The following is a 26,991-nucleotide window of genomic DNA, read 5'->3' on the forward strand; positions in this document are numbered from 1 at the left end:
TTGCACAGTAAAGACTCTTCACCCACTCACCTCTCCTACATCATAGACCAGAATCTGTCCATCAGCGTCTCCCACAGCGATCTCTCTGCCAGAGTGGGCCCACCGCACACGGTTCAGGGCTGGGTTCCCCTCCACTGTGGTACTGGCTGTAGGAACCTTCCAAAGAAATCCACTTGTCTGTTAAAACCTACACACTACCTCTTTGACTGGACTTCTATGACACTATGGGCTGGTATTCCGGACGGATGGAAGCCTAGTCCAGAACCCACCCCCCAAATAAGTTTAAAACTTTTTGATCAATGACTAGGCTTCATCTTTCCGGGAAACAGGCCCTGCAAGGGTTTCATTGGAGCAACACTATGGTAGAAGAGGCATGTAAAGAACTGCCATGTACCTCTGTGTCATTGTTAAGGTTCCACAAATCCAAATGGCCAATTCCATCCACGCAGGCAAACAGAGCTGGGTGAGTGGGGGACCACATGACATCATACACGTAGTCCGAGTTGTCCTCGAATGAGTACAGCGGCTTGTTGTTCTGGCAGAGAGAAACAGGCATCTTGTTGAAAAAGAAACACTCCAGACTAAATCTACACAAAACCGAAATTAAACGAGGTTTGTGGGGAAAATGTCATCCATATTCAACCACAGATATAAGTTGCTCCCAGTTTCTTTCACACACACACTTTTTTTTTATCTATGAAAAACATAATTGTTGTTCATCAGCTGGATTTTATATTAAATAACTCCTATGCATTTAACCTTTAATTGCATTGAAATTTTTCAGGGTGTAACCCAGGTGAAATAAAGGGTTCAAATGATGGTCCACTTGGGAGAGAAAGAGCATGCAGTGTTTTTGGGAAATCTTTGAGCCAGGTTAGAAACAGCAAGATGGGGAGAAGGCTTGAGGACCCACAACCCTGTCCCACCTTTTTCCCCACTATGGAAATGTACATTGATCAAGACCATTGTTGAAAAGGTTACAGAGAAATACAAACCCAATAATAGTTTGAAGAAAAGAGAAGCCTTGCTCACACACTCATTCTTCCATTTGGAGTTGAGAGACTCATTTTAAATTAATAACTCAGTAACTGAAACTCAACTTGTCAACTGAAGAAATTGTTAACCAAGGACAATGTTAATGTTACCACCCGAGTTGTAGCTTCAACAGCTAAGTTAAATGACAGGATACACTAATGATACATTTTGGTATGGAATTAGCTTATAAACCATGCCATTAACGTCTCTTAGAATGTAATTGCGCTTATGTAGTTGAATGGTTCGCCAGTGTCCTGTGAGTGAGTTAGAATACTTGTGGTTCGTCTATGCTACGTTTCCAGTTGGGAACGCTGAAATTCCGTGACGCTGTTGAGGGGTGTGCACAGTGAATATTGAAAGTCCACATTTGTGTATGGGAGAATGTTTAAATACTGAAAACTGTTACTAAGTGCTATTACTCATAGGGGCGGTTTCCTGTACACAGATTAAGCCTAGTTTAAAACTAAAATTAAATTCCCATACATATTTTCCATTGAGTTCGATTTTTTTTTGTTTAGGACTAGGCTTATAGCAGCTGAGGAAGCCAAAAACACATAGACTTAACATTCTCATGTGAAGCAGACAAATTCAAGCCTCAAGGCAAAACAAACCTCAGCCTTGGTATTGCTGCAAGTGTGGCTAGGATGGGTATATCAAACTGTGACAATGATCCTAAACCACAATTGGTTTCAGTAAAGAAAAAAAGACTCAGTTGAGGGAAACTGCTCTAGTGGTAAGCTCAGAATATAGCAAATTAAGATTGGTTAAACTAATGTCAGTTCCTGATTTGGGACAGATAGGAACTGAAGATTGAGAAGTGTCTCACTGTAGCCAAGCAGATTTTTCTTTTTTATTAAGATGTCCCCACAGCAAGGAACAATGAGCTTGTTGGAACGGAAAAGCACTCCACAGGTCACCATTGCAGGCAAAGAAACAAGGTTTCACCTAGATACATGATCCCAGGGCATAAATGTCCCTGTGGCTTTCTGTGAAAAGGACCTACCCAGTCAAGCCATTAAGCCTTTGAAGAACCTTTTTGAAGAACAGGGAGCTAATGGTCAAGTTCCTTATCTCAGTTATGCAGAACCTTTCCCAAGGAGTTTCTAGGGACTGATATGGGGGTGCTAATCTTTGCATTAGTTATTACAAACATCTGTGCTAATGCTATACAATAAATGTTAATTGACACGAACACCTTTGATGATTTGAGAAGTGGTTTCTGCACCCCACACTGTCGTCCATAAGGGATTGGTTAATGTCTGTGGATAGTCATAGTATCTGTGCTAGAATGCTTAAAAAGCCCCTAAAAAGAAAATATTGACATAACGCAGAAATTGCAAGACAAACATCAGCTATTGGCAAAACATTTTCATATCTGTGCATCCCCTGAGAAAACCAAGGCTTTGAGAAAAACCTGGCTTTTAAAACCGGCATCCAAAGGAGCTCAAGTCATTCCTTGGCTTCACTAGATAATACCAGAGGTTTATCCAGGACTACTCAAGGAGTGTCAAACCTCTTAATGACCCAACTTCTGGATATCCAGTTTAACAAGAGAAAGTAAAAGACACGGACTAGGCGTCAGTTTAACTGCTGGACACCTAGCTGTCTGTAAGCATCTGACATCATAGTGAAGCTCTTGCCAACCCCAAACTCGAATAGCACCATTGGTTTTCAATAGAACTTGTCAGTGGACTGTAACAATACTGCAAAAGCTTGACTTTATGGTCAGTGAAGCATTTTCATGTGGATTTGGAAGGCTGCTTTGGATCCTTGTGGATCCTTCTGGAAGATCCAACAACAACCTAGGTTTTGCCTTCTGGCAGAGGCAAACAGGAGTTGGCCTGGAGTCCATGTTGCCGTGTATATGAACAAGGGTTCCAGGGCCTTAAGAAGTAGAACGGATCCACGCCTACAATGGGGATTAGGTTGTTTTCTGCATGACAATGGCTCTTTTTACATCGAACCTACCTCTTGTTCCTGTTCCCAAAACGCTCTTTAGTCTCTTCAAACAATATTACCTGGTTCTAATAACATTTCCAATGTCATTTATCAAACTCCAGACATAAGTGGTTGAAATAACTTGTTGGCATGGAGGTGGTGTCTAAAGGTGTCGTGGAAATCATTTCTACCACCATGTGTTGGACACTTGGTGACCCATTGAAGTAACCAACTTCTGCAATTTCCCAACTGTGATTCTTAAGAGATTTTGTTGCCCGTTGAACAATACTCTGTGTGAGGGCAAAATACACGTGTCCTTTTCCAGGCAGGTTCATCACAGCATTTTTTTTTTTATTGCCCTAATAGTGGCCAAATTTATGCCTAAAATAGAAAATACACAAATATCACATTTACAATATGTCCTTTCTAGTGATGTGATGGTACAGTACCTTGGTACTCCAAAGTTTAACGGTCCAATCGAAGGACGAGGTGACAAAGAGGTGGGAGAAGTCCATGGGACCTGTTGCTGTGTGACAGTCGATCCCGGTGATTGGCCCATGGTGGCCCTCAAACATCTCACTGATTCCCGCTTTACTGTAGGCAAAACATCCAGTACACAGCAAATGAGAACCATGCTTAGCAAAAACCATGTTACAGTACATTCATTTCTTCCAGAAACCATGGATAAAAACAGAGCATGGCTAGACAACCAAGTCTTTTTTTTTTTTTTTTAACAAAAAAACTGTGGTGCTAAAAAGGCCAGTTCTGGGGCCTGTTGCCAACTCCTGACAGAGTACATATTTGAGTATTCCCTTTTACAGTGACATTGCTGCGGTGGGAGAGTGTGGCATCTTTTGAGCCACATGTTGCAGAGCTGTTACTAGGCTGTAGCTCCGATAATTATGCAAAGAGGTAAATACCCAGCTTGAGTGATGCTTATGCGTTATTAACCGGGATGAGAGTATCAAACCATTTTAAATGAGGCAGAAAATCAGTCCCTCAATTACAGAGGGTGATCCTGTAATGCATAACCTAGCAACTATCCCCTCTCGGCAGTCTGGGCATAATGCAGGACATTAGCGGCGTAGCCCAGAGACCGGGCTCTTCAGTGCTCCATTCTGTCAAGCCATGCTGTTCGGTCACCTCACAAGCGGACACAGACTGTTTAGTGGAGTCAGCCTCCTCCTCTTCTTCTCAAAACGAACTTCAGATTCAAGTCTCCTTGGGACACCCAGTTTTAAACAAACTCCCCCACTCCGAGAGAGAACTCCTCCAGAAGAGAAACGGGGGAAAAAAGGATTTGTTTCCCCTCCATGTGTGCCCCGCTTATGCTGAGTGACCTTTACAAACATAACTGACAGAAGCTAAAACAAAACAGGATGACTCGGGTAGGAGGAAAAACCTCAAACAGCAGGAGATCAAGTGTTGGATTCATATGGCTTGGGGAAATGAGGGGGATGTATTTATTTGACACACTGTTTTAAACCGGGGCCTTACAAGCCTCCTCAGTTTCCTGTAGGTGACTAGCCCGCCAGCCGGGACTGGGATGCCGGGGGCTGCCCGCTGTTGTACCTTCCATGACGACAAGCCATGTAGACCGATCCGTCCTCGCTCCCCACTGCAAAGTTGTTGACATCTCCGAGGGGGAAAGACATGGAGGTGACAGCTACGGCCTTCGACTGCTTGAACACCAGCTCCAAGCTGTCCTGTAGCAGAGGGAGCAATGTAGAATATAACACGGAGGACCAGCCTGCATGCAAACACACACCAGCCTAACCACAGCCTATAAATTCCACTTGACAGGTTATTAATGCATCGTCTAAATTCAGCTGGCACTTTATAAAATGATTAACATTTGACATCGGCGGGTTTGGCAGCACAGTCGGAATGACATCGCTAGCAGAGTTAATTTCCGTGACTCTGAAAAATGAGTTGAGCTGAAAAATATGGTTAGCGCTAAAAAATAATAATAAGAGAAAACAGAACCGCTGAAACAAATGGCCCTACTGAGCCCCAGCATTTGACATCCCTATGCCTGTAGGGTGGAACGAAGGACAGACAGCTGATACCTGCGGCTGGGACAGCATGTCCAGGCTCCAGGAACACATCTTGCCGTCGGTGGAGATGCTGATGAGGTTGTGGGCGTTCTGGGTGCCCACCACGTTCACACAGTACACTGGGTGCTGCAAAGAGGGGGCCGGGTGGGAGGTTAGGAAACATCTTGCTATTGTATGTGGCTAATGGAACGGATTCAACAGCTGAGACGGACTGGTATATTACTGTTGCTCAAAATTAAAATAGACGCTCCCCCCCCCCCCAAATTTGACTGGCATCCCGTGGAAGATGACTACCGTGTGGGCTGCTGCTGACAGCGGGGTCCTCTGTATGGGCGTCCTCTTGTTGCTCCTGTTGTCCCACAGAACGATCTGCCCGGAGTAGGTGCCCCCCACCACCAAATTGGGGTGGAACTTAGCGAAGGCGGCCGACATCACGGCAGACTGAAAGAGACAGTGGGTGAGGGTGGGTGGGTGGGGGGTATGAAATGAACGAGTGTGTACTGGAACGATGGCGGCCCTCCGGTTATGTCTGTCTAAGTCACCTCCAATCAAAAGGTGCGTGTGGCCCCGTTTCAGACCCGCTAGGAATAATACACAGACCTGGCAGTTCAGGGCAGTGCAGCGGTGTGCCAGCTCGCTGTATAGCGTGCTGCTTGGTTTTTTCATCTAGGCTTTAACAATCTGGTGTTTTCCATGACTCATACTTCACTCACGACAGAGCGTTCTGCTGGAGGCTGTTCACTACAGGATGTATCATGTATGGATTATGTCTACATTATTCATGCTAGTTTATTATGTGTAAAGTCTCATTCCTTGGTTTCTGGCATGCCTTCTCTAAACCCTGCTTTTCTCGTAGCCTCAAATACACCCCCCCACCAAAACCCCAAACATTTAGTCGGTCGAATGTTCTTATTAATTTATCCAAGTTGACTTTTTACACCCCCAAAAGGTGACAGCAGATGAGAGAAATGTGTGTATTACCCTCCCACTTGGAAGCACGGCGAATATAAAATTAGTTCACACTTCTGTTCAGGTTTTATTTCGTCTGAGCAATTGTGCCTGGAACTGCATCCGTTGTGGAGGCAGCAGCATGTGGTTCCACTCAACCTGTTTTGGTCGGAGAACCTCAGGGCTCACAGTGTAATAAGGCAGGCCAGTGGAGGAGCTGCTCCCTCTCACTCCACCTCCCTCTGCTGAACACAGGGCCCTTGTTTAGATACACATGATAACCACTTAATAACACCGCTGTGGCATTTCGGAGGCCGGGCGGCTGGTGCGACACTGCTCCTCCAGCGGCGCCTCACTAACATGTGTTTGTGGATAGATGTGGTGGAGGTGAATGCCAGCCTGGTGAAATCACAATGTCGATGGGGTGGGTGGTGGGGGGGTCTGGCGGTGTGCCACGTTCGTCAGGGAGAGCCCCCCCCCCCCCAGTGAGGCAGTAAGAGAGACCCTGTGAGGCTTTAATACCTGGCAGTGGAAGACATACTCCGGCGTGGTCTTCTTGTACTTCATGTTCCAGACCAGGGCCACCCCGTCCGGCTCGTGGGGGGCTTCCTCGTTGTTGTTGTATGACGCAACCAGCAGCTCAGGATACTGGTGAGAGACAAAAATCAGCCCAAATGAATGTCCAGAGGAAGTAGACATGGCCTCCAGGCTTGGCACCATATGAACAAGCCTGCCCTCCACAGGGCCGGTGAATGCTTAGCAGAATGCGTAACCCCCCCACCCACCCCCACCCCCACCCCCACCCCCACCCCCCCCCACCCCCCCCCCACCCCCACTTCAGTAAGATTTATGGCCGGGAAACTTTTCCTCCAACAGAGAACTCTGGTAAATAAGACTTGGATGCTACGGCTTTGCATAACGTTAAAGGACTTGGGACGAGACTTCTGTCAGAGACGAGTGAACCACAGTAGTAAAGTTGGCCACTTTAAGTCGTTGGGAGACCTTTGAAACTCAAACCCTTTACTGCACACTAAAACACGGAGAGAAATGGCTGAGGAAGGAACGGCATGAGAGTCCTGCTCTCAAACACTTACCAGATGTAAACAAACCATTAACCTCGGCTGCTTCTCATATTGGGACAACTGAAGTTTACAGTTTGCGAATACACCATTTAGCACCAGGGAATAGCTATAGATGTGAGCGAGCACCCTAGCGGCGAACAAAGAGTTGGTGTTCAATCACTGTCAGAAGCCATTGTAGAACTAGGAGTCAAATGGAGAGAGACGTAAGAGGAAACAAATCATTACAGGCTCGTACTAAGTGATAATTTGTGCATGACATGGTACTTGATCCCACGGGAACGGGGCTAAATGTCATTCATGTAAAATGTGCCGTGTATACCCTACATAGTTAGGGCAGCAGACGGGCGGCTAAAGACTCCCAACAACGCATTAACATACTTCATTCTGACAATAGCAAAGGCAGATTGTGGATGTGAAACGCATCAAGGCACAGAGTGGCATGACCCACAGACGCGATGGACCAGTGAAACCAGGAAGAAACCACGGCGCACGCTTTCTCTTGGCTGAGTCGCAGGAAAGGCTTGCGTCCTGATGATGAGCCAATGCTGACAGACAGTCACATGTTTTACTGATTCAGGTCCCGAGTGGAGGGGCAGAAACCATTCCAACACTTTACCTGAGGCGACCAGTCCAGACACGTGACCACACGGTGCTTGGACCAGCACTCGTCCATAAACTGCCGGTTGAGGAACAGTTTCGCCCCAGCCTGGATCTCGCTAGAACAACAGCAGAGTCAGGTTATAAGAAAAACTGACAAACGCAACATGTTTAGTCATTCAGATGATGGGCCAATGAAACGGGTTCCCCTACCCTTCCTTCTCCTCCATCTCACGTCCACTGTAATCGAAGAAGACGTCGACATGCTCGGACAGGGCCCGCTCCACGATGCGGGTGCTGTGGTCAAAGAAGGTTATGAACTCCTCGGAGTGGAGGATCTGAAGCTTCTCTTCCTCAGTCAGCTCTTGCGGAGGAGCTATAGAGGGCCAGACAGTAGGAATGGACTAACTATAAAGAATCATCGGACAGGTTTGGGTTGATTCAAAGGATTCCCGCGTTCCACAAGAGCATTGTGGGTAGGATCCTTCTTGGCAAAGGTTTAACTGAAGCCTTAAACATCTCATCTACCTTCCTCTTCCTCTTTCGGGACTGGTTTCTCCGTTGGAGTCTCAGGTTCTGGCTGTGCTGGAGCAATTTCCTCCTCCTCCTCCTCTGTTGGAAAAAAAAACAGACACGATTCTTGTATAACCCACCCTAATAAACCTGGCAAAGCTTCATACTTCATACAGGATTAGTGATACCAAATGTGACGAGGACAAAAGAGAGATGTTAAAAACCACAGATTATTTAAATCATAATGGTTTAAGGTTACAATTGATCCAGCAAATTCCACGTCAGCGTTTTGTTCGTTCATAATAGCAACTACAAGTCGACGTGGTTGTTTTTGTCTCCTCAGTAAGCACACTGAATGGCGAGCCGGCTAGCATGGGAATGGAAACGTTCTCTGTCTGCCTGTCATTTGTTCGGTTTGCCAACACAATGTCACTGCTCTGAAAGGCCCTGCGCCTCTAAAGCGCTGGAGGTTGTGTGGAGGGGGGGGGGTCAGGCGGGATGGTGGTCAGGGGGGGCGCGGGTGGCCCTTCAGGGGTCTTGTCTTAGGGTCCCCCCCCTTCCCCCTCACTCTTGTCTGAAACCCGGCTATTCAACAGGGGGCTTGTGCTCGTCGGCGCGGCCATCTCCACGTCCCAGTAACAAGTTGCCCTCTCCGTCCAGGGCGGGGGGGCAGCTGCCCAGGCCTAGTCCCGCTGGTCTGACCAGCTGACAGAACGGTGCTAACCAGATGGCGCTGACGGGATTGTCTCGTTTCGACTCAAAGGTGGCATGAGGATGGCACATAGGTGTTCCGCCTGGCCGCCCCTGGACAAGGCTTTCTCTGAACGGCAAGCCTGTGCAATTACCGCCTCGCCAGGGGGTCCAGCAACTGCTATTCAGCCTGGGAGAATGTACAACAAAATAATTCAGCGTGTAGGCCTGACCAGCTGGCAAACCGCACAGTGGCTCGGTGCGCTCACACACTGGAAAACTCTGCTTTCTCAAACAAACACCTCACCGCCTCCGCGCCAAACCCTCTTCCACGCAGGCCTATATGAAACGTCTAAATGAGGACACGTGGTCTAATGCGTGCTTCCAATGGCTCTTGGAGCTCAGCATATAGTTCATCCATGACAGGAGCAGCGGTGCACATTTCCATTTCCTTTCCGCTGAGATCATCGAAATGATCATTTCAGCTGTCACTTTGCCTATGTAAATTGATTCTCTTTCCTGTCTCTGATAGAGGTTGGGGGAGGTAGGACATTGGGTGTTCTGATGAGTTTACAGAACCGGGTTGATGACACGAGCCCCTTTCCATGGGCGGCAGTACCCTGGAACCCAAAGGGGAAGGTTAAAATCTTTCCTTTCAAGGGCCTCAATCAGGCTTAAAGGAAAACAGTAATCACTGTCTTTCAGCTGGGCCCGGCCACGCTCGTCAGCCCTTTCCCCGGCAAGGCAGCCGGAGCAATCAACCTGCCAGGCATTAGGAGCGGAAAGACAATCTGAAAATAAAGGGTATAATGCACCTGCCAGCCAAAATGGCCATTTGGAGAAAAGCTAGTGATCCTGGTGACCCCGCTGGGGGCGTGGGGGAGGGGGGACAGAACCAGGGGGTGCGGAAGAGAAACATTTAACGGGATTCAACCCGGATCAACCATGACCTGAACACTTACACCTCCCCTCAAAGCAGGCCCAATTATGGTTTTTCTACCACTTAAGAAACAAAAGGTTTTTTTGGGGGGGGGGTGTGGTGCTGAGGGAGGTCGATGTAATCACAGGGCTTTGTCAATGGAAACTGTATTAATGCCAGCGCAACGTGGGCCCAGTGTGCTGTTCAAGTACTGGAAGTCCTCCCCGCTGCAGGTGTGTCCGTCTCGGCCGCCGCAGAACAGACAACACCAGCCTGACTTCCACACGTCTGTTTAATAAAGTCCGCCGCACAAAACTCAGCTTCTGCTGCCGGTCTGTTCCAGAGTGCAACAGTCAGTGTCAATAGTGTAACGGAGAGCTCTCTGCAGAAAATAAATAAAAGAAAACCCGACAGAAAACAGCTTTATTCAATTCACTGTTTGTTTTCAACCCCTAAATGAAAATGCCCTTCTAAAGTCTAAAGTAAACAGCACCCGAACATTTCCAAGAATACATTCGCCATCCAGAATAATACCACACTGCTCCAATTGTATATTGCAAGCATCAGAAGCGGGTTGAGTACCAAAACATGGTTAAGGCACTGGCAGTTATAATTTCTACAGCCGTGTCAGATGCAGATTTTGTGAAGGGCAGACCGAGGCATAATGGTCACGGTGTGTTTTCTTCCTGTGTAAGGTAGCAGATTAGAAGACATCAAGCCACCGTGACCACAACACAACCCAGGGTGATTTTTGACAAGCGGGTTAGGGTTCAGTCAGCTGTGAAATGGGAGGCTTTTGCAGAGTTTACTTGGTGCCCTGTCTATCTGTATGTGTCTCACTCTCCCTCTACAGAAGATTAAAACAAACAACAACAAAAAACCTCGGCGGAGACGCGAGAGATTGAGCAAATGTTTCCTATACATCATTCTTTCTAGATTTCTCCCCCGCATTTATGCGTTTGAATAAACTCTAGTTAAATGGTAGCCTACATTTACTTCAATAGAGGCGGTGAAGGGGTAGCGATCATCAAGTGGCCAAGCGCATGAAAGGTGACAATGTTCAAAGAGTGCCCCTTCAAACAAGAGGCTATTGAGTTCCTTTAGTGATTAAAGTGACGACCTTCCTCTGAATTCCAAGCGATTAAAACAATCACATTTAATTAAACCTCTAATTTGCTCAAAGGTTCTAGCCTCGTATTGCCTGAGGCCTTTCTAAAACAGGGCCCCAGACAGACCACTCATGACAACCCAGGTATTTTTTCCAGGATGACATCCTCTTCCCGGTGCAACACCTATTGACGTTGCATAATGTCTGCTGCTGTAGTCTGAGCGGGCTAACGTTCCGCATAAAGGCTACCAATGCATCCGACATAACGGGCCCTGATTCGCTGCCTCTTCCACACGTGACCTGGTCACCGAAATCACACCCCTCCAAACAAAACGAGCCAGTATTACTTAAGATTTGTGGGGAAATGTCTCAAACAGATTCTAACACCAGTTCACTACATGGACTCTCAGTAGACTGTGTCAGAGGCAGTCCAGAAACCGGGAGCTGGAGGGACTGGTTTCACGCACCCAAAAGAAAGACCAGTGTTTAGTGTCTTTTTGGAGAGGGTGGGTGATCCACAGAGTCCATTGGGGATCTCTCTGTGTGTAGCCTGGTGGGGCCCCTCCCTCTCCCTCTCTCCCTCCCTCGCCGCCGCCGCCCGCTGACCTTGAGTGGGCTGTGCAGCCGTCTCCACCTCCTCTTCTTGACAACATGATGAATCGCTCAATCAGTGCACGCGGCCGACGCCGTCCCTAACATCTAATAAGCGCAGAAGGGTGCGAGCAGACGAGGGGACGCCGCCTCGCCCGAGTGCCAGGCGTGATGGCGTGAAAACCGCACAATGTCAGCGAGTGTGTTGGGTTATGTGCCCATTGGCTGAAGGGAGAAGACAGGGAAGCGAGAGAGTTGATGAAATGATTACAGAGTGGCAGCGCGAGCGGAGGGGGTCTGCTGTTGAACAGCCGGCAGAAACCATCCTTGTTTAACGCAGTTTCGCAATGCTCCGGAGAGCAGGTACTGTATGAACAACTCTGGCCCACGGGGAGCATGATTTGTGTTAGGCTTTGGCACCAGACAACACACCTGACTCCAATTAAATCAGCCAATTGTGATCTTCAGTTTGGAATTCGATGAATCTAATCAGCCCGGGGTGATCGAGGTATAGTGACACCACTTTGGCCGCTGAGCTCCACATCCATGTCCAAGAGAGGACCAGCTCCTCCACAGAACAGGCAGCCATCACCTCTTCATTGCTCAGTGCTTACGGCTTTCCAAAGATTCCCAATTTGCTTGCTGCCTGAAGACTGAAGGCACAGTCCCCAAAAGAAGGATCACCACAAGTGATCCGGCTAGTCTCCGCAGGTGATTGATCGGACAGGAAACAAGCTTGGTTCGACGCTGTCCGAAACGTAAAAGGGGGGGTAGTGAGAACTGCTTGTCAGCTAGCCGGAGCAGGGACTCAGCACGTCGATCAACCTAGACCCTTAAGGAGCCACAACCATAAAACATGACCCTTCAACCTTACTGGCCACGGTCACACAACCAGGCTTCATAGGACGGTAACAGGACTGTCTAGCAGCAAGCTAGCGCAGGACTCGACAATAATGATGGCCCCGGGCCAGTGAAACGTCCAGTCGGGACAAATAAAACCAGCAAGTCACTGCCCCGATCGGGCATTGAAGAAAGAAGAAAAAAAAGGTTGCATTTTAAACTCAACATCCTCCAGCTGTTTTGCAATCTGGCACACGCACAAATAACTACCTTGCAGCTCTTTGCGCACGCTATTGGCCAGTCAAGAGTTGAGCAGTGATGTGATGCGGTCTGGAATAGTTTTTTAAGAAAACATTTAAAAACTGGCGCAAGTCACACAAGTGAAGAAGGCATTGAAGGATAACTACGAGCACAAACGAAAGTGATTAACCTCAGCGCAAAAAATAATTGACCTGTTTTCGACTTCGATGGAACTCAGACGCACAGGGTTCCCGGCTAGAGCGGACAAATAATGGGTCTTTTTACAAAGGGACTGACAACTTCCGCAAACAGCCCCGACCAACCATGCCAATAGCAAACAGCACCTGGTCAGCATGACAGCTAAGAGGGTGGCTGACAATCTGTCTTCAGGGCCCTTGACTTACAACAACCACATACCTAGTAATGAAGACTGACCAGCCATTAAAATATTAAACATGTTAAGTAACAAAAGTATTTGGTTATATGTTGTAACGCTGATAAATTACAACTTTTGGAAGGAGGGACAATTAAAATGTTTTTTGGGGCCAGTATGTTTCAAACCGACTGGCCCAGTGGCAAAACAAATTAACGTCGAGGACTGCACTGTATGACATGCCAAGCGGATATAGCACTGGAAACCACAGAGATGGATTTCAGCCAACCAGACACTAAACTACATTTTAGCAACAAAACTGGAAAAAAAAATGTGGTCATTTGTAATCCAAATACTGCATTTTGTGGCCCTGGCACATGTGCTCAACATGTGGACATTATGGTTAAATATGCTTTTTTTTGAAGATCCGCCTAGACAACCACATGAAAGCTCCTGTGCAACAATTACATACATATTGACATGCTTCAGATACATTAGCCGGGCAAGCATGAGGCACTTCATATCTGCCCCAATCTACTACCTTTCTTCCCTCCTGGACCCGGCCCTCTCATCCTGCACATTAATTGTAGCATGGCCCTATCGGTCTGAGGACGGTGGTTTGGAGAGGAGTAGGGCCAACGTGTGTGAATTTAATCTTTCCTTTGGCTTCTTATGTTTCCCGGGCCCCTGCAATTTCCTCCAGCTTTCATCTCTGTGCTCCGTAAGGCCTGATCATTTCCACTCTGTGTTCACTTCCTGCGCCCGCGTGCATGATCAGACAGAGAGGCCAGCCAGCCCACCCACCCGCCACAAAAAGCATTCAAACAACACTGATAGACATCGGCACTGCCCTCCAACCTTGCAGTCAACAACGAGGGGCTGCTTTAGTTATAAGGGGAAAATAGCACCCACTCCTAGAACTGCCTGCAGAACTTTAGGCAGACCTCTCACCTTCCTTCTGCTGGGTCTGGACCGGTGTCTGGGTCTCCTTGGTGTATGACACAGTCTCTTTCGGAGGGAAGTCAACATGGGTGATCTTGGCCATGCCCAGCTTCAGAGGCCCACGCCTAAAAACAGGGCACCAACGTCAGAAAAATGGCAGGACCAGGGCGAGCAGAAATAAAAGCATGAGCCTGGGTGAATCTGACAACACACAACATTATTACCATACTGCAGATTTTCATTACCTCAGAGCTGAAGTTGCCTTCAATAAAGATTTTGTCTTCTAATAATTCAATTATTGATTGACAATGAAAAGGGTGGATAACATCAGTTTTTCCCCTATATTCATTAAGCAGCGGCACAACACTAAGAGTAGAGGTACATTTTCCTTAGTCTAAGCTTGGTCATAACGGTGCATATAAACAACCAAAAGTTATATTGGTTGAACGAAAATAGAAACCAATTAGTCACAAAAACATACTGCTGATATTGGTGAGTAACTCGTGAAAAGCAATGTGCTTTGATTTTATTTTTACACAGAAAATGGTACAAAATTATTGCTTGACGATCTGAAATTCACAAAACTTTCAAGATGCATTCTGATCACTTCAACATACTTCCTTTGAGTCACCTCTTCCTTCAGTAAAATACGGCCGAACAGATTTGTAATGGCCCCTAAGTAAACACTGGCTGATGATAATGTGCCCAAATGGTGTCATGGACAAAAGACTCCTGGGAACCCTTAGTTAGCCACAGGGAAATGTTATTAAAGAGAAAATTATCATTCAAATGCTGTCAACATTTCATTTGAATTGATTGGAGCAGTTTGTTACCAGTTTTCCTTCTCATAATCTCCCTGGATATGCATGACCCACCCACAGCCGCTGAGAAAAATATTAGGGGAAACACTGAACACGTAGGTCAAAAAAGAATGCCATCAAGTTACACATGCACTAAATCTATATTGCCCAATATAAAATGAAGGCTTTGAAAGGGTCAAGAGGAGTGACAACACTAAAGGCTTGAAGAGTTACAAAGTAAAACAGAGGAGAAGTGTCTAGTACCCCAGCTCAGAGTCAGAGTGAAGTTGAAGAGTGGATGGGTCAGAGTCCCAGTGCAGAGTCCTGGTTAGTGTCACAGCAACAAGGCGGCATTAGTGAAAGAAAGCAGGCATAAACCAAGAGAGGAAACAAGTTATACTGTTTGCACTCAACATGCCCACACTGAGAAATACAGGTAACAGAGCAAACTGTTATTCAATTCATTACATACGATTTCATTTCAGAAACAGTTTTCAACGGAGCGTGTAAAAGCGCTGTTACCATGGCAACACCTTATGAGCCAACTGCATATAAAAACTACAAAGCCGGTGGTTTGAGCCATGAATGCAGATTGGCTGAAAACCAGTATATCAGACCCTATGTGATGGGCATGAAAAAATAACTTTTTTAGTATTCTAACATATAAAATATTTCTGGCTGTGAGATTGGAGCAAAAGTAGTAACGCCATTAGTAGTAAAAAGGCTTTCATAGGCTAGATTTTGGTTATACTGACCTATTTTTAATTGATGTGTAGGGTTATGATAGTGGAGTATATTTGAGTTTAGAATGAAGAAACTTTTCAAACCATATAAATGCAAGCTTCATAGATTGAAATAATAACACGCCAGATTTTTCTCCCCCATTTACATGTATGTTTGCAGTGTCCAAAGCATTAGTAATATCAAAGACGTAATTATTACGGCCTTCGGTGGCCCTGAGGGAGGTGCTCCAATCCGGCCCACATACTTACCACACAGTCTCTGGTCCCCAAAAATCTATCTTTACAATTTCTTTTTATAATTATTGTGGCTCCCAGGAGGCACAGTAGGGATTTCTTGATAGTCACGGCAGCTCTGGTTCCAGCAAAGCTAACAGAGGTCGTCGATAAGTGAATGTGCCGTCACACACGTTGAACAAAGAAAATAAGTCTCAGCATGGATGCCTTAGACAAAAGGAACAAGGCTATGGACATAACTAGATATGACCATGTCTGCACATTTTTTGTGTGTTTCGGAGTTGATAGCCCTTACAGTTTTGGCCATACAGGTGGCAGAGGAAGTACAATTATGAAATATTTCTAAAGTTGTCCTTTGCTTTTTCCCCAAAATTACATTGGTGCTATATAGCCAACAAAATCAACATATTCAGGAACTCCGATTGTTGTTGTGCCCTTAGCGTTAGTATATTGGCCATATACCACCCCCTCTTTCTGCCTCATTGCCAAATTATAATGCAGAACCTGTTAGTCAAACCTAAAATCGGTTCATCACACCCATCTGCAACAGTCGTTTCATAGCAGTTGCAAATTAAGTGTCAAAATGCTAACTAACATAACAGAAACAAGGACAGTGTCTGTATAAACTGTGCAGACATCCTGAGCGTGTGATGACACCGGGCATAATGAGGCAGTCGGAGGTGCTGGCAGGGCCTGAACAGACTTCCATGTGAAGGAACGCCCTGCAGGGGAAAACATGACCTCCATGTGTGTAGGAAATGGCCATGCTGCTGAGGGAAATGAGTCAACTCGTAGGGCCTTGGGGTGGAGGAAGAGCTCCCTGGCCCTGATGGGACACTGGGGGAGCTAGAGTTTCAGCAGACGGACAAGGCTCTAATTAGGGGTTAAGAAGTCCCCGAGGCAATCCCACAGTCTTGCCGTTTTATGGTTCATACAGGACCATCCTAATTCAACGGCACACAAACAAAATAAACATGCACACCCTCGGCATAAGCTGGGCATCAGTCTTTTTAAATGGTATATAACGTGATGCACAGCCATGCTTCAGCGAGGAAGTGGTTAATTGTACACACTTAAATGCATGAGGTTACCCTGTGCGGTGTAACAGATAAATCAGCCTGTCCAACATGGAACCTCTGGCTCTGGAAAAGCGGACTCCAGCAGGAGTGTCACGCAAGGATTTAAACAGTTTTCACAATTAGATATTTTACTGGACCGGAAGGTGGTGAAAGATGGACAGTTTGGCTGAACGAGCAGTAGGTTGGATTCGAACCTACTGCTGGACCCCTCGAGTTTTTTTTTTTTTTTTTTAAACCATTAGTACGGGTTTAATCTTGTACGTGTTTACGGACTTGAAATAGTCACATAAATGCATGTCGATGAAGTAAAATAAATACAAAAGGTAGTTTCAATTTCATTGTAAGAACATCTTCAGTCTTACTAAAATCCTAGATACAAGAATGACTGTTCCAGCTGTGACACAGATTTATAGAGGAGAAACTTGCTCAAACCTGTGAAACACAAAGCCTTTAAAATGACACAGACATCAGGAGAGACAGTCCCTCATTCATTCCTACAATTAAAAGCCCCTGCACGTACCGCAACATAAATTACAGCGGCGGTGCACTGTGCTTAGAGGATGAAGGCTCTTTGCAGAGAGAAAAGAAAGCATTTTGTCATTAAAACATTAGACTGAGAGCTGCTTGTACCTGGGTCCCACGGCGCCATCGCCTGAGTCTTGGCTGCCTGCCTCGCTTGGTGTGCCCACGGACTTGGATGTAGGAGACATGGGAGTAGGGACTAGATAGTGAAATAGACAGGTATCCTCTGTTACTAAGCGCAGAACCTGGCCTGTTCACAACACGCAAAAGGATGTCAGTGTTGGGGTGTCAGAAGTGGTAAAACAAAATTAAAATGAAAAAGGAAGAACATTAATGCAGCATGCAAAAAGGCAAAATGGAGGGGTTATGAGCAGCAGGAGAGAAAAAAGAAAATAGGTTATATTTCATGCCATATGAAAATATCAAGTTCAATTAAACTGTAAGACCAGCAGCATTACGAACAACCGTTACGCATCAATATTCCAATATAAAGTGCAAGAGACATGTTAGACAGGTTTGGATGCAAAATTATTAGAGGGTTTGTTGTTAACACATTCAACAGTCAACAATCAAACGTCAATGTCATATTTTAAGTTATTTTACATTCTACGCAATTTTCTCTTCAAGTGAAAAGAAACCTAGGCAAACTAAAATATATTGATTCATCCATAACATCAGTTCTTTACTTATTTTATCACATTTATGGTTTACACACTGACAGGCCTAGCCAGCCACAAGGCAAAATTAAGAAATGTACTATGGATCACTTCTGCCCCCTTCTGGTAGATGGGGAAAGTGGACAACGTTCTATCATTAATCTGTTAGTACTTGGCCAAACATACCTATGGCCTAGAGATTACCGTAGTAAGACCATACAAGCATTATTGTAAAACATATTTTCTCTTTTAAAAAGACATTGTAATAAATCAAAAAGCAGTGGTACATGGTTTCTCACCAACAGGGACGTCAGTTGAGGCGATGCCCATGCTCTCCAGAAGGGCATCTGCCTCACGTCTTTTTTTCTCCAAGTCGGAGTCATCCAGTGGGACAGAATCTTTCTTCAGGTCAGCCTAGAAGATAAGCCAGGCAAACACCTTGGTTTATATGACTGTAACCATGATGAACGGAGGGTCTGATGTGGGGTGTGTCAACTAGGCTAATTTAATGAAGCTGTTCACTATTTTACAATCATGTTAACGACTCCTTAGCCTGAACGTGTTACATAGAGCCAGAAATCAATGGGAGACATGTTTTCTAATACCGGACCAATCATGTAATCACATCAAATAAGGAGTTGGAGGTAATCACAAGCCCGTAAGTTCCACTGATACTTTTAGCAGAATGTACATTGCCCTTTCAGTCAGTCTACCACAGGGGGAAGCCTAGTGAAACCACCTAGAAGCACATACTTACTTCTTTCTTTTTGCGCTCATCTTCCTTCCTTTTTTTCTCCTCCCTGATCTGAGCCAGGCGTTGCTTCTTCCTCTCAAGCTCCGCTTTTAGCTCACTTTTGTCTGACATGATGCCAACACTGTAGGCCACAAACACATTTTTAAACAACAAGATCGGTAAACTATAGCATTTCTGCAGCAGTTAGCAAAATCATTAAGTCACAATTTGCACATGTGCTATTTTTTTTTTAACCACTTGTTAACCATTCTTAAAATGCCACGTTCTATTTAACGTTTTAGATGAATGTGAATAGCACAAGCTCCTTTGGAAATTAACTGAAGAAACATTAATTTACAGCGGCGACCTGGGAAAGAGTTAAGGATGAGAGGGGATGAATAAGCCAATTAAAAACTGGATGATTAGGCAGCCACGTTGGAAATTGAAAAAGTGGTCATGACAAAGGGTTTAAAGGGGCAGTGTGAAAGACAAATACTGAACTACTAGCATAAAAATAAGCAAATGTCCAGCCGACATCTGCAGTTAATGTTTCATGTTAATGTTTCAAATAAGATTTTTTGGACAAAATTAAATCAGTGACTGATATTCCCCCATTTAAAACTTCCTCGCCAGTCTGCTATTCAGTTTCCAATGACTTGTAATCTCCTTATACTTGCTTTAGAAACTAGCACAACTCCCCTCCCCACCCTAAACCACCCTGGACTAGCTAGGACTAGACTGGTGTCATTCAGTAAGGGAGGATGAGGAGACAAGTCGTGTTATTGGTTAGAGGCAGGATTCTACACAATGCCCCTTTAACACTATCCTTACGCTCAGTGCCGTGGGACTTTTAGCGACCACAGTCGTTTAACCTCCCACCCAAAAGACAGCACCTTAACCAAAGCAGCGTCCCTTTTACAGGCCTGGATGTGTATTGCCCCCTTTAGCATCAATGACAGCGTGCAGTCTTTTGTAATAGTTGACTATGAGGCCCCAGACTTTTGCAGGTGGTATAGCTGCCCATTCGTCTTGGCAAAATGCCTCCAGGTCATCTTGCATGAACCACATGTTTGAGATCTCCCCAGAGTGGCTAGATGATATTAAGGTCAGGAGACTGATGGCCACCCCTGAACCTTCACCTCTTTCTGCTGTAACCACTGGAGGGTCAACTAGGCATCGTGCTTAGGGTCATTGTTGTACGGGAAAGTCTGTGTCCCACCCGCAGCTTTCGTGCAGAAGAATGCAAATTGTCTGCCAGAATTTTTTGATAAAATGCTGCATTCATCTTGCCATCAATTTTCACAAGATGTGCTTTAGAGCTCACCCCCCCCCCCCCCCCCCCAAAACATCAGTGAGCCACCTCCATACTTCATAGTGGGGACGGTATTCTGTACACTATAGGCCTTGTTGACACCTCTTCAAACATAGCACTTAAGGTTGTGACCATAAAGCTCTATTTTAATCTCGTCACTCCAAATAGTGTGCCAGAAGCTGAGAGACGTGTCATGGTGTTGTCGGGCATATTGTAACCGGGATTTTTGTGGCATTGGCACAGTAAAGGCTTCTTTCTGGCAGCTTGACCATCCAGCTCATTTTTGCTTGAGTATTGTCATTTTGTGCACCTTGAAACAACCACACCGTCTTTTCCAGAGCAGCCTGCATTTCTCCTGAGGTTACCTGTGGGTTTTTCTTAGTATCCCAAAAAATTATTCTGCCAGTTTTGTCTGAAATCTTTCTTGGTCTACCTGACCTTGGCTTGGTATCAAGAGACCACAGAATTTACCACTTCTCAAGCGATTGAACAGTACTGACTGGCATTTGCAAGGCTTTGGATATCTTTTTATATCCTTTTCCATTTTTATAAAGTCCCATTACCTTGTTACGCAGGTCTTTTGACAGTTATTTTCTGTTCCCGATGACTCAGTATCCAGCCTGCTCAGTGCATCCACGTGAGAGTCGTTTGATCAGGGACATTTTTGGGTGATTTCTGTTAACATTATGATTTAAAAAGGAGCCAAACAACGTGATCATATAAATGGCTTTATATGATCACCTTCCAAAAAGAAAAAGCGTTTTACATGATCCGTCATATTTTCAAAATCAATGCCAAAATTTCACTATTTCTGCCAGGGTACGCAAACTAATGAGCACAACTGTAATTATTTCTTGATATAACATACTATTTCACAGGTGTCACCTGTGTAATGCAAGGTTTCTCAACATTTTAATGGGTTTTCAAAATGCATAAATACTGAATGGCTTTATACAAGTAGGCTACTTTTCAAAAACATGTAGGCCTATAATAAGGAAGTATATTACGTTATAGTACTCACTTTTAGTACTTACAGTACTCCCTTTTTGTATTTGAACTGTGCCGCTTGGACGCAGCGTCTCTGTCAGAAATAGACAAGGCGCCTATCTTTAACGAAACAGAGCGGAGAGACGCTTCTGAAGGTACATTCACACTATATGCGATGGCTCAATTCTTTAAGTGTGGTGAGTGAGTGGCTTGTTGGGCGATGCATGGGATCCGTGAGAGGCGAAGAAAAACTTTTCCAACTTTATAAGCTTATCGCTAGGGACTGACCAGTCAATGGATTTTGCGTAGGTGGTTGTGAAATGCTGTCTGCACAATTAAAAGAACTTAAACAGAACTGGTCCTATTTTGAAAACTTTTTAGTAGCAGTGATGGGATTCCCTAAACTGTATGACTGCACAATATCTTCCTACAGAGACAAAACAAATGCAGCGTGGAGACAGGCGGCCGAGATAGTTGGTGCTTCTAATGTCAATATTAGATATGTTAGCTGACTGGTGGCTACCTAATTCTAGCAAGCTGGTTTGCTAGGTAGCATTGCAGGTCGTAAGAATTACATCAATGAGGCATATGCACTGAGTAGAGACATATAAAATGTAAATATACACTCACCTAAAGGATTATTAGGAACACCATACTAATACTGTGTTTGACCCCCTTTCGCCTTCAGAACTGCCTTAATTCTACGTGGCACTGATTCAACAAGGTGCTGAAAGCATTCTTTAGAAATGTTAGCCCATATTGATAGGATAGCATCTTGTAGTTGATGGAGATTTGTGGGATGCACATCCAGGGCACGAAGCTCACGTTCCACCACATCCCAAAGATGCTCTATTGGGTTGAGATCTGGTGACTGTGGGGGCCATTTCAGTACAGTGAACTCATTGTCATGTTCAAAAAACCAATTTGAAATGATTCGAGCTTTGTGACATGGCGCATTATCCTGCTGGAAGTAGCCATCAGAGGATGGGTACATGGTGCTCATAAAGGGATGGACATGGTCAGAAACAATGATCAGGTAGGCCGTGGCATTTAAACGATGCCCAATTGGCACTAAGGGGCCTAAAGTGTGCCAAGAAAACATCCCCCACACCATTACACCACCACCACCAGCCTGCACAGTGGTAACAAGGCATGATGGATCCATGTTCTCATTCTGTTTACGTCAAATTTTTACTCTACCCTCTGAATGTCTCAACAGAAATCGAGACTCATCAGACCAGGCAACATTCAACTGTCCAATTTGGGTGAGCTCGCGCAAATTGTAGCCTCTTTTTCCTATTTGTAGTGGAGATGAGTGGTACCCGGTATGGTCTTTTGCTGTTGTAGCCCATCCGCCTCAAGGTTTAAATGCTTTGCTGCATACCTCGGTTGTAACGAGTGGTTATTTCAGTCAAAGTTGCTCTTCTATCAGCTTGAATCAGTCAACCCATTCTCCTCTGACCTCTAGCATTAATAAGGCATTTTTGCCCACAGGACTGCCGCATACTGGATGTTTTTCCCTTTTCACACCATTCTTTGTAAACCCTAGAAATGGTTGTGCGTGAAAATCCCAGTAACTGAGCAGATTGTGAAATACTCAGACCGGCCCGTCTGGCACCAACAACCATGCCACGCTCAAAATTGCTTAAATCACCTTTCTTTCCCATTCTGACATTCAGTTTGGAGTTCAGGAGATTGTCTTGACCAGGACCACACCCCTAAATGCATTGAAGCAACTGCCATGTGATTGGTTGATTAGATAATTGCATTAATGAGAAATTGAACAGGTGTTCCTAATAATCATTTAGGTGAGTGTATATTCCAAATTTAACCACTGTAATAATCTGACGTTCCTTCATACAAAGTAGCTATGTTCCAACCTTCATAACAGCAGGAAAGCTGTGTATTATGCTAGCTCGCCCACAAGTATGCTACAGGCGAAGCACTCTGTGGAATCACAAGCATTGAGTAGAGTGGTCGCGATCAGCTACGCCTGCCGCGTCGGAGCCGAAACGCGCCGCAGAAGCACCTAGTAAGAACTAGGTGTTACAGCACGAAACATGCCTAGTTTCAGAGACAAATCAGCAGTGGTAAGTAGGGTTTTATGATGCGGGTGAGCTGGTCAGACAGGTCAAGTCATTTATCAGATCACTATTTTTTCCCCTCATGAATAACCCTACATGCACACTGCCTGCTCAATAACTCTACAAAGAGGCAAGCTCCTATTCATTTCAAAAGAGAGCCAGCGAACTTCGGCGACAATGAGCGGAGCTACACTTGGGGATAAATTCTCCCAGAGGCAGTGACAGTAATGTTGGAACAACTTGCTTAGGGGTACGGCGTAGATATTAGTTTTAGCATATTGTTTATTTTCTTGGTTGATCGGATATAGGTGTGTCCTGTCGCTGACCCACACTACAGTACAGTAAGTGGCGGTAATGCACCGTTGGATGACAACCGCCATTAAACGCCAAAGAAGACAGTAATGTTTAAAGTTATGCTAATTTCCAGCGAGCTGGCATTGACGGAGTTCGGGAACTACCAATGGCAGGGTAGATGTTCTCTGCATCTTAAAGTCCCCTTTCTTTTCAACTATCAAAAAACATGGACGCAAAACGTATTGGGGTGTCTGTTTTCCCCATTTATTTTTCCATATCTGGGTTCATACAGAGATATCATTCTATAAATTGATGCCTGGAATAATGTTTCAGATCATTAGTTGAGTGATACATGCATAAGGTAACCTAAAACGAAGGTTACATTTCCAAAACTCACACTCTGCTGTCTATACAGACCAAGGTTGGGTGCTTTTACACCAGCACCACCTGGTCTGTAAATCCCTCTGCTGGTCCAAAGCCCCACTAAAGACACTCATTTCTACTGAGCTTCACAGAAGTACTGAGAGTTTTACTGAGAGTTGATAATTTCAAGTGTGGTAAATGCACAATATCAGCGCTCATAACTGCCAGAGCATTGGACCCTCTCCACCCTAAACGGGAGGACCACATTTCAATACATTCAACCCCCCCCCCCCCCCCAATATTAGAAGCAGATACATTGCCTGCCCCCCCCAACAAAAAAAGAACATTTTAAATGTGTCCCCCCAATATGAAACTCACGCCTACGCCCTTGCAAACTACATAAGAGAATTAATGAAGATATCGAAGCTTTCATGATGAAAAAGCTAGGTTACTAAGCGTTATTTCTCGGGTGGTCAGTCCAATGTAAAAATGCATGCAAATGATACTTAAGAAATCATCTTAAGTTAGCATACGAAAATGTTTAATGTAACAGTTTTTTAGATCGATTATCATTTTGTTGGAAAAAACAACTAACCATTTGCTTTTTCACAGAAGTCTATATAAATAAAAACTCTAATTCAGTCAGAATCATGAAAAACAGAAGTATCTAGTTAAGAGGTTAGCGAGTTCTATCATCAGTGATGGAGGCAAGAATCCAGACAAGAAATCCTGTAACTAGGCCAGCCACACCATAGTCAAACCGTGATGAGTAGCGTAAGCATCTTGACTGCTTTGCTGTTACTTTAACTAAGTTAGCAAATTGACAGGCTTTGCTGCTAGCTAGCAATGTGTATTCATATCCAATACTTGGCAAGCTACGTCACAAACTGAGCTAGCCAAATATAATAGAAACCAGCTGTTATAAAGCAACACGTGAAAAACACATTGCATTGTTTTGTACACTCGGAGTCGTATGCATGTTCTAACATTAACGTGCGCAAGCTCACTTAGTTTAGTTACGACCCCACTCACAATTGCTAGCTAGGTTAATAGTAATCGCCGAGCTATGTCACTAGCTAAGCATAGCTAGCGACGTTAAAACTGATGGAGGACTTGGCATCCTGAACTCTTTAAGTTGAAATCAGTAATTTCCTAGCTATCTAACACTGGCTACTGATATTAAACGCATTAAACTCATTACGGAATACGGTTTTATTGAAGAGTACGAGATGATGAGCTGTCAAAATAAAGTGAGTACACTCGGCCTGTGGGAATCAAGCTAGCTTGCTAGCAGTGTCAAAAGCCAGCAAACTCAAACTTGAGTTGGCTCTCAGTTTAATTAAACATGTACAGACAGATCACTGCCGACTTAATCCAAATAAACTGTTTCACTTAGCAGCAATAGTTTACAAACGCCATGCTACCTCAAAATATTATTTATATTTTGGTAACAAACCTTAGTTCTCCTTGGCTTTTCAATCGATTGAATCAGGATCCTTTTCTGAAGCACCAACACAACGGATGCCGAACAGGGACATTCCGATTAATATCCGCAACAGAGATTTGCAGGCAATTACAATACTGCGCCAGTAGGAAGCACTGTCTACTCAAAGTAGTGAGTGACCTCAGAAAGGTCATCAACTTTTAATACACGGATGACATTTGTCACACGTACTTTGGAGTGGACGTCACTGAGGTTTGGTGGCAGCAGAAAACCCACCCGGTTCGAATGTTATCATTGGATTGAATGGGCGTTATCAGTGGTTATCAGCCACATAGATATAAAAAAAAGTCTTGTTGTGCCGTTGGATGGCAGAATAGGAATGCAAAAAACTACAAAGCTGGCATTCTCAATAGGCTATTTCACAATGATAGACACCATGGACCAACGTTTGCAACACCTGCTAGCGTGTGAGAAGAATTAGCATGCAAACACAGCAAAGTGCCCATACTTCCGACAGTTTAGCTTACATCTCTCAGTATTTATGCAACCATTTAATGAATGAATGGGACACGGTAATATTATATTTGTCATTTGACATTTTCTTTACAAAACAATTGGAGGAGGCGTATGGATGATCCATATTCCTATGTGTTTTAAAGAAGTTATACTGTCACTTTCTGCCACCAGTTCGGCTCCGCTCACAAAATACGTATTCACTGTTTACTAACACAAAAAGGGTCTATATGGAATGGAGATATGGACAGTATACCACGGCTGAGATTAACTGGTTGTGACCTCACTCTCCCAGACAGTATAGATCCTAACTCCCCTGGGAAATAAGCACCCTGTATGGTACCTTCTTAAACGTATATACACATGTATTATAACCTCATTTGTAAATATTTGCTTGTAACATATGTTTCATAATACACTGCTCAAAAAAGTTAAATGAACACAATCATCACAGTATAACACCAAGTCAATTAAACTTCAGGGATATCAATCTGTCCAGTAAGGAAGCATAAGCGATTGTGAATCAATTTCACCTGTTTCCGTGCAAACAAGTGACAACTAGTGCACTGGAGAGGCAACAGCAAAACAACCCAAAAACGGGAATGCTTTTGCAGGTGGTGGCCACAGTCAATTGCTCTCTCATCTTTCCTGACAGATTTTTCTGTTTTTGCGTTTTGCTAGTGTCCTTGTCACTACTGGTAGCATGAGTCAGTACCTACAGCCCATCAGGTTGCAGAGGCAGTTCAGTTCCTCCAGGATGGCACATCCATGTGCCGTTGCAAGGTTTGTTATCTCCCACTAAAGTCTGAAGAGCATTGAGGAGAAACCAGGTGAAGAGCTATTACTTGAGGTGAACTGGACAGGGCCGTAGAAGGGCATCAGCCCTGCAGCAGGACTGGTATCTGGTCCTTTGTGCAAGGAGGAACAGGAGGAGCACTGCCACAGCCCTCCAGCGGGCTACTGGTGTGCATGTTTCTGACCAAAACAGATTCCATGAGGGTGGCATGAGGGCCCTATGTCCACTAGTGGGACCTGTGCTCACAGCCCAGCACTATGCAGCTCGATTGGCATTCGCCAGAGAACACCAGATTTAGCAGGTCCGCCTTTGGCAGCCTGTTCTCTTCACAGTTGAGAGCAGGTTCACACTGAGCACGTGAAAGATGTCAAAGACTCTGGAGACACCCGTGGGGAACGGTATGCTGCCAGCAACATCATCCAGGATGACCAGATTGGCGGTGGGTCATTGATGATCTGGGGAGGCATATCCTTGGAGGGTCGCACACACCTCCATGTGCTAGCCCACGGTACCCTGACTGCTGTTAGGAACCGGAATGAAATACTCAGACCCGTTGTC

At 45.0% G+C, this 26,991-nt stretch overlaps 1 protein-coding gene across 5 annotated transcripts in view; it reads right to left on the reverse strand.

Moving 5' to 3' along the window:
- dync1i2a (dynein, cytoplasmic 1, intermediate chain 2a) overlaps positions 1-25,246 on the reverse strand; it is a 26,866-nt gene extending 1,620 nt beyond the window's left edge. For 2 of the 5 annotated variants that reach the window (XR_004576899.1, XM_034297647.1), the window contains exons 1-16: positions 25,137-25,246; positions 18,665-18,782; positions 18,207-18,321; positions 17,360-17,501; positions 14,938-14,997; positions 13,883-13,998; positions 8,186-8,269; positions 7,871-8,033; positions 7,677-7,776; positions 6,501-6,626; positions 5,325-5,471; positions 5,043-5,156; positions 4,546-4,679; positions 3,423-3,567; positions 395-535; positions 31-156 (exon numbers count right to left, since the gene is read on the reverse strand). Coding sequence is in view for 4 of the 5 variants with exons in the window: in XM_034297647.1 (XP_034153538.1) it covers positions 31-156; positions 395-535; positions 3,423-3,567; positions 4,546-4,679; positions 5,043-5,156; positions 5,325-5,471; positions 6,501-6,626; positions 7,677-7,776; positions 7,871-8,033; positions 8,186-8,269; positions 13,883-13,998; positions 14,938-14,997; positions 17,360-17,501; positions 18,207-18,321; positions 18,665-18,772 (1,821 nt within the window). In the remaining variant the exon portion in view is untranslated. The remainder of the gene's footprint in view (positions 1-30; positions 157-394; positions 536-3,422; positions 3,568-4,545; positions 4,680-5,042; positions 5,157-5,324; positions 5,472-6,500; positions 6,627-7,676; positions 7,777-7,870; positions 8,034-8,185; positions 8,270-13,882; positions 13,999-14,937; positions 14,998-17,359; positions 17,502-18,206; positions 18,322-18,664; positions 18,783-25,136) is intronic. The other 3 variants (XM_010890961.5, XM_034297648.1, XM_010890960.5) reach the window with 3 other exon arrangements.
- Positions 25,247-26,991: the final 1,745 nt, after the last annotated feature.

The sequence above is a fragment of the Esox lucius genome, chromosome 16 (genome assembly GCF_011004845.1).
Source record: "Esox lucius isolate fEsoLuc1 chromosome 16, fEsoLuc1.pri, whole genome shotgun sequence".
NCBI classification, from domain to species: domain Eukaryota; kingdom Metazoa; phylum Chordata; class Actinopteri; order Esociformes; family Esocidae; genus Esox; species Esox lucius.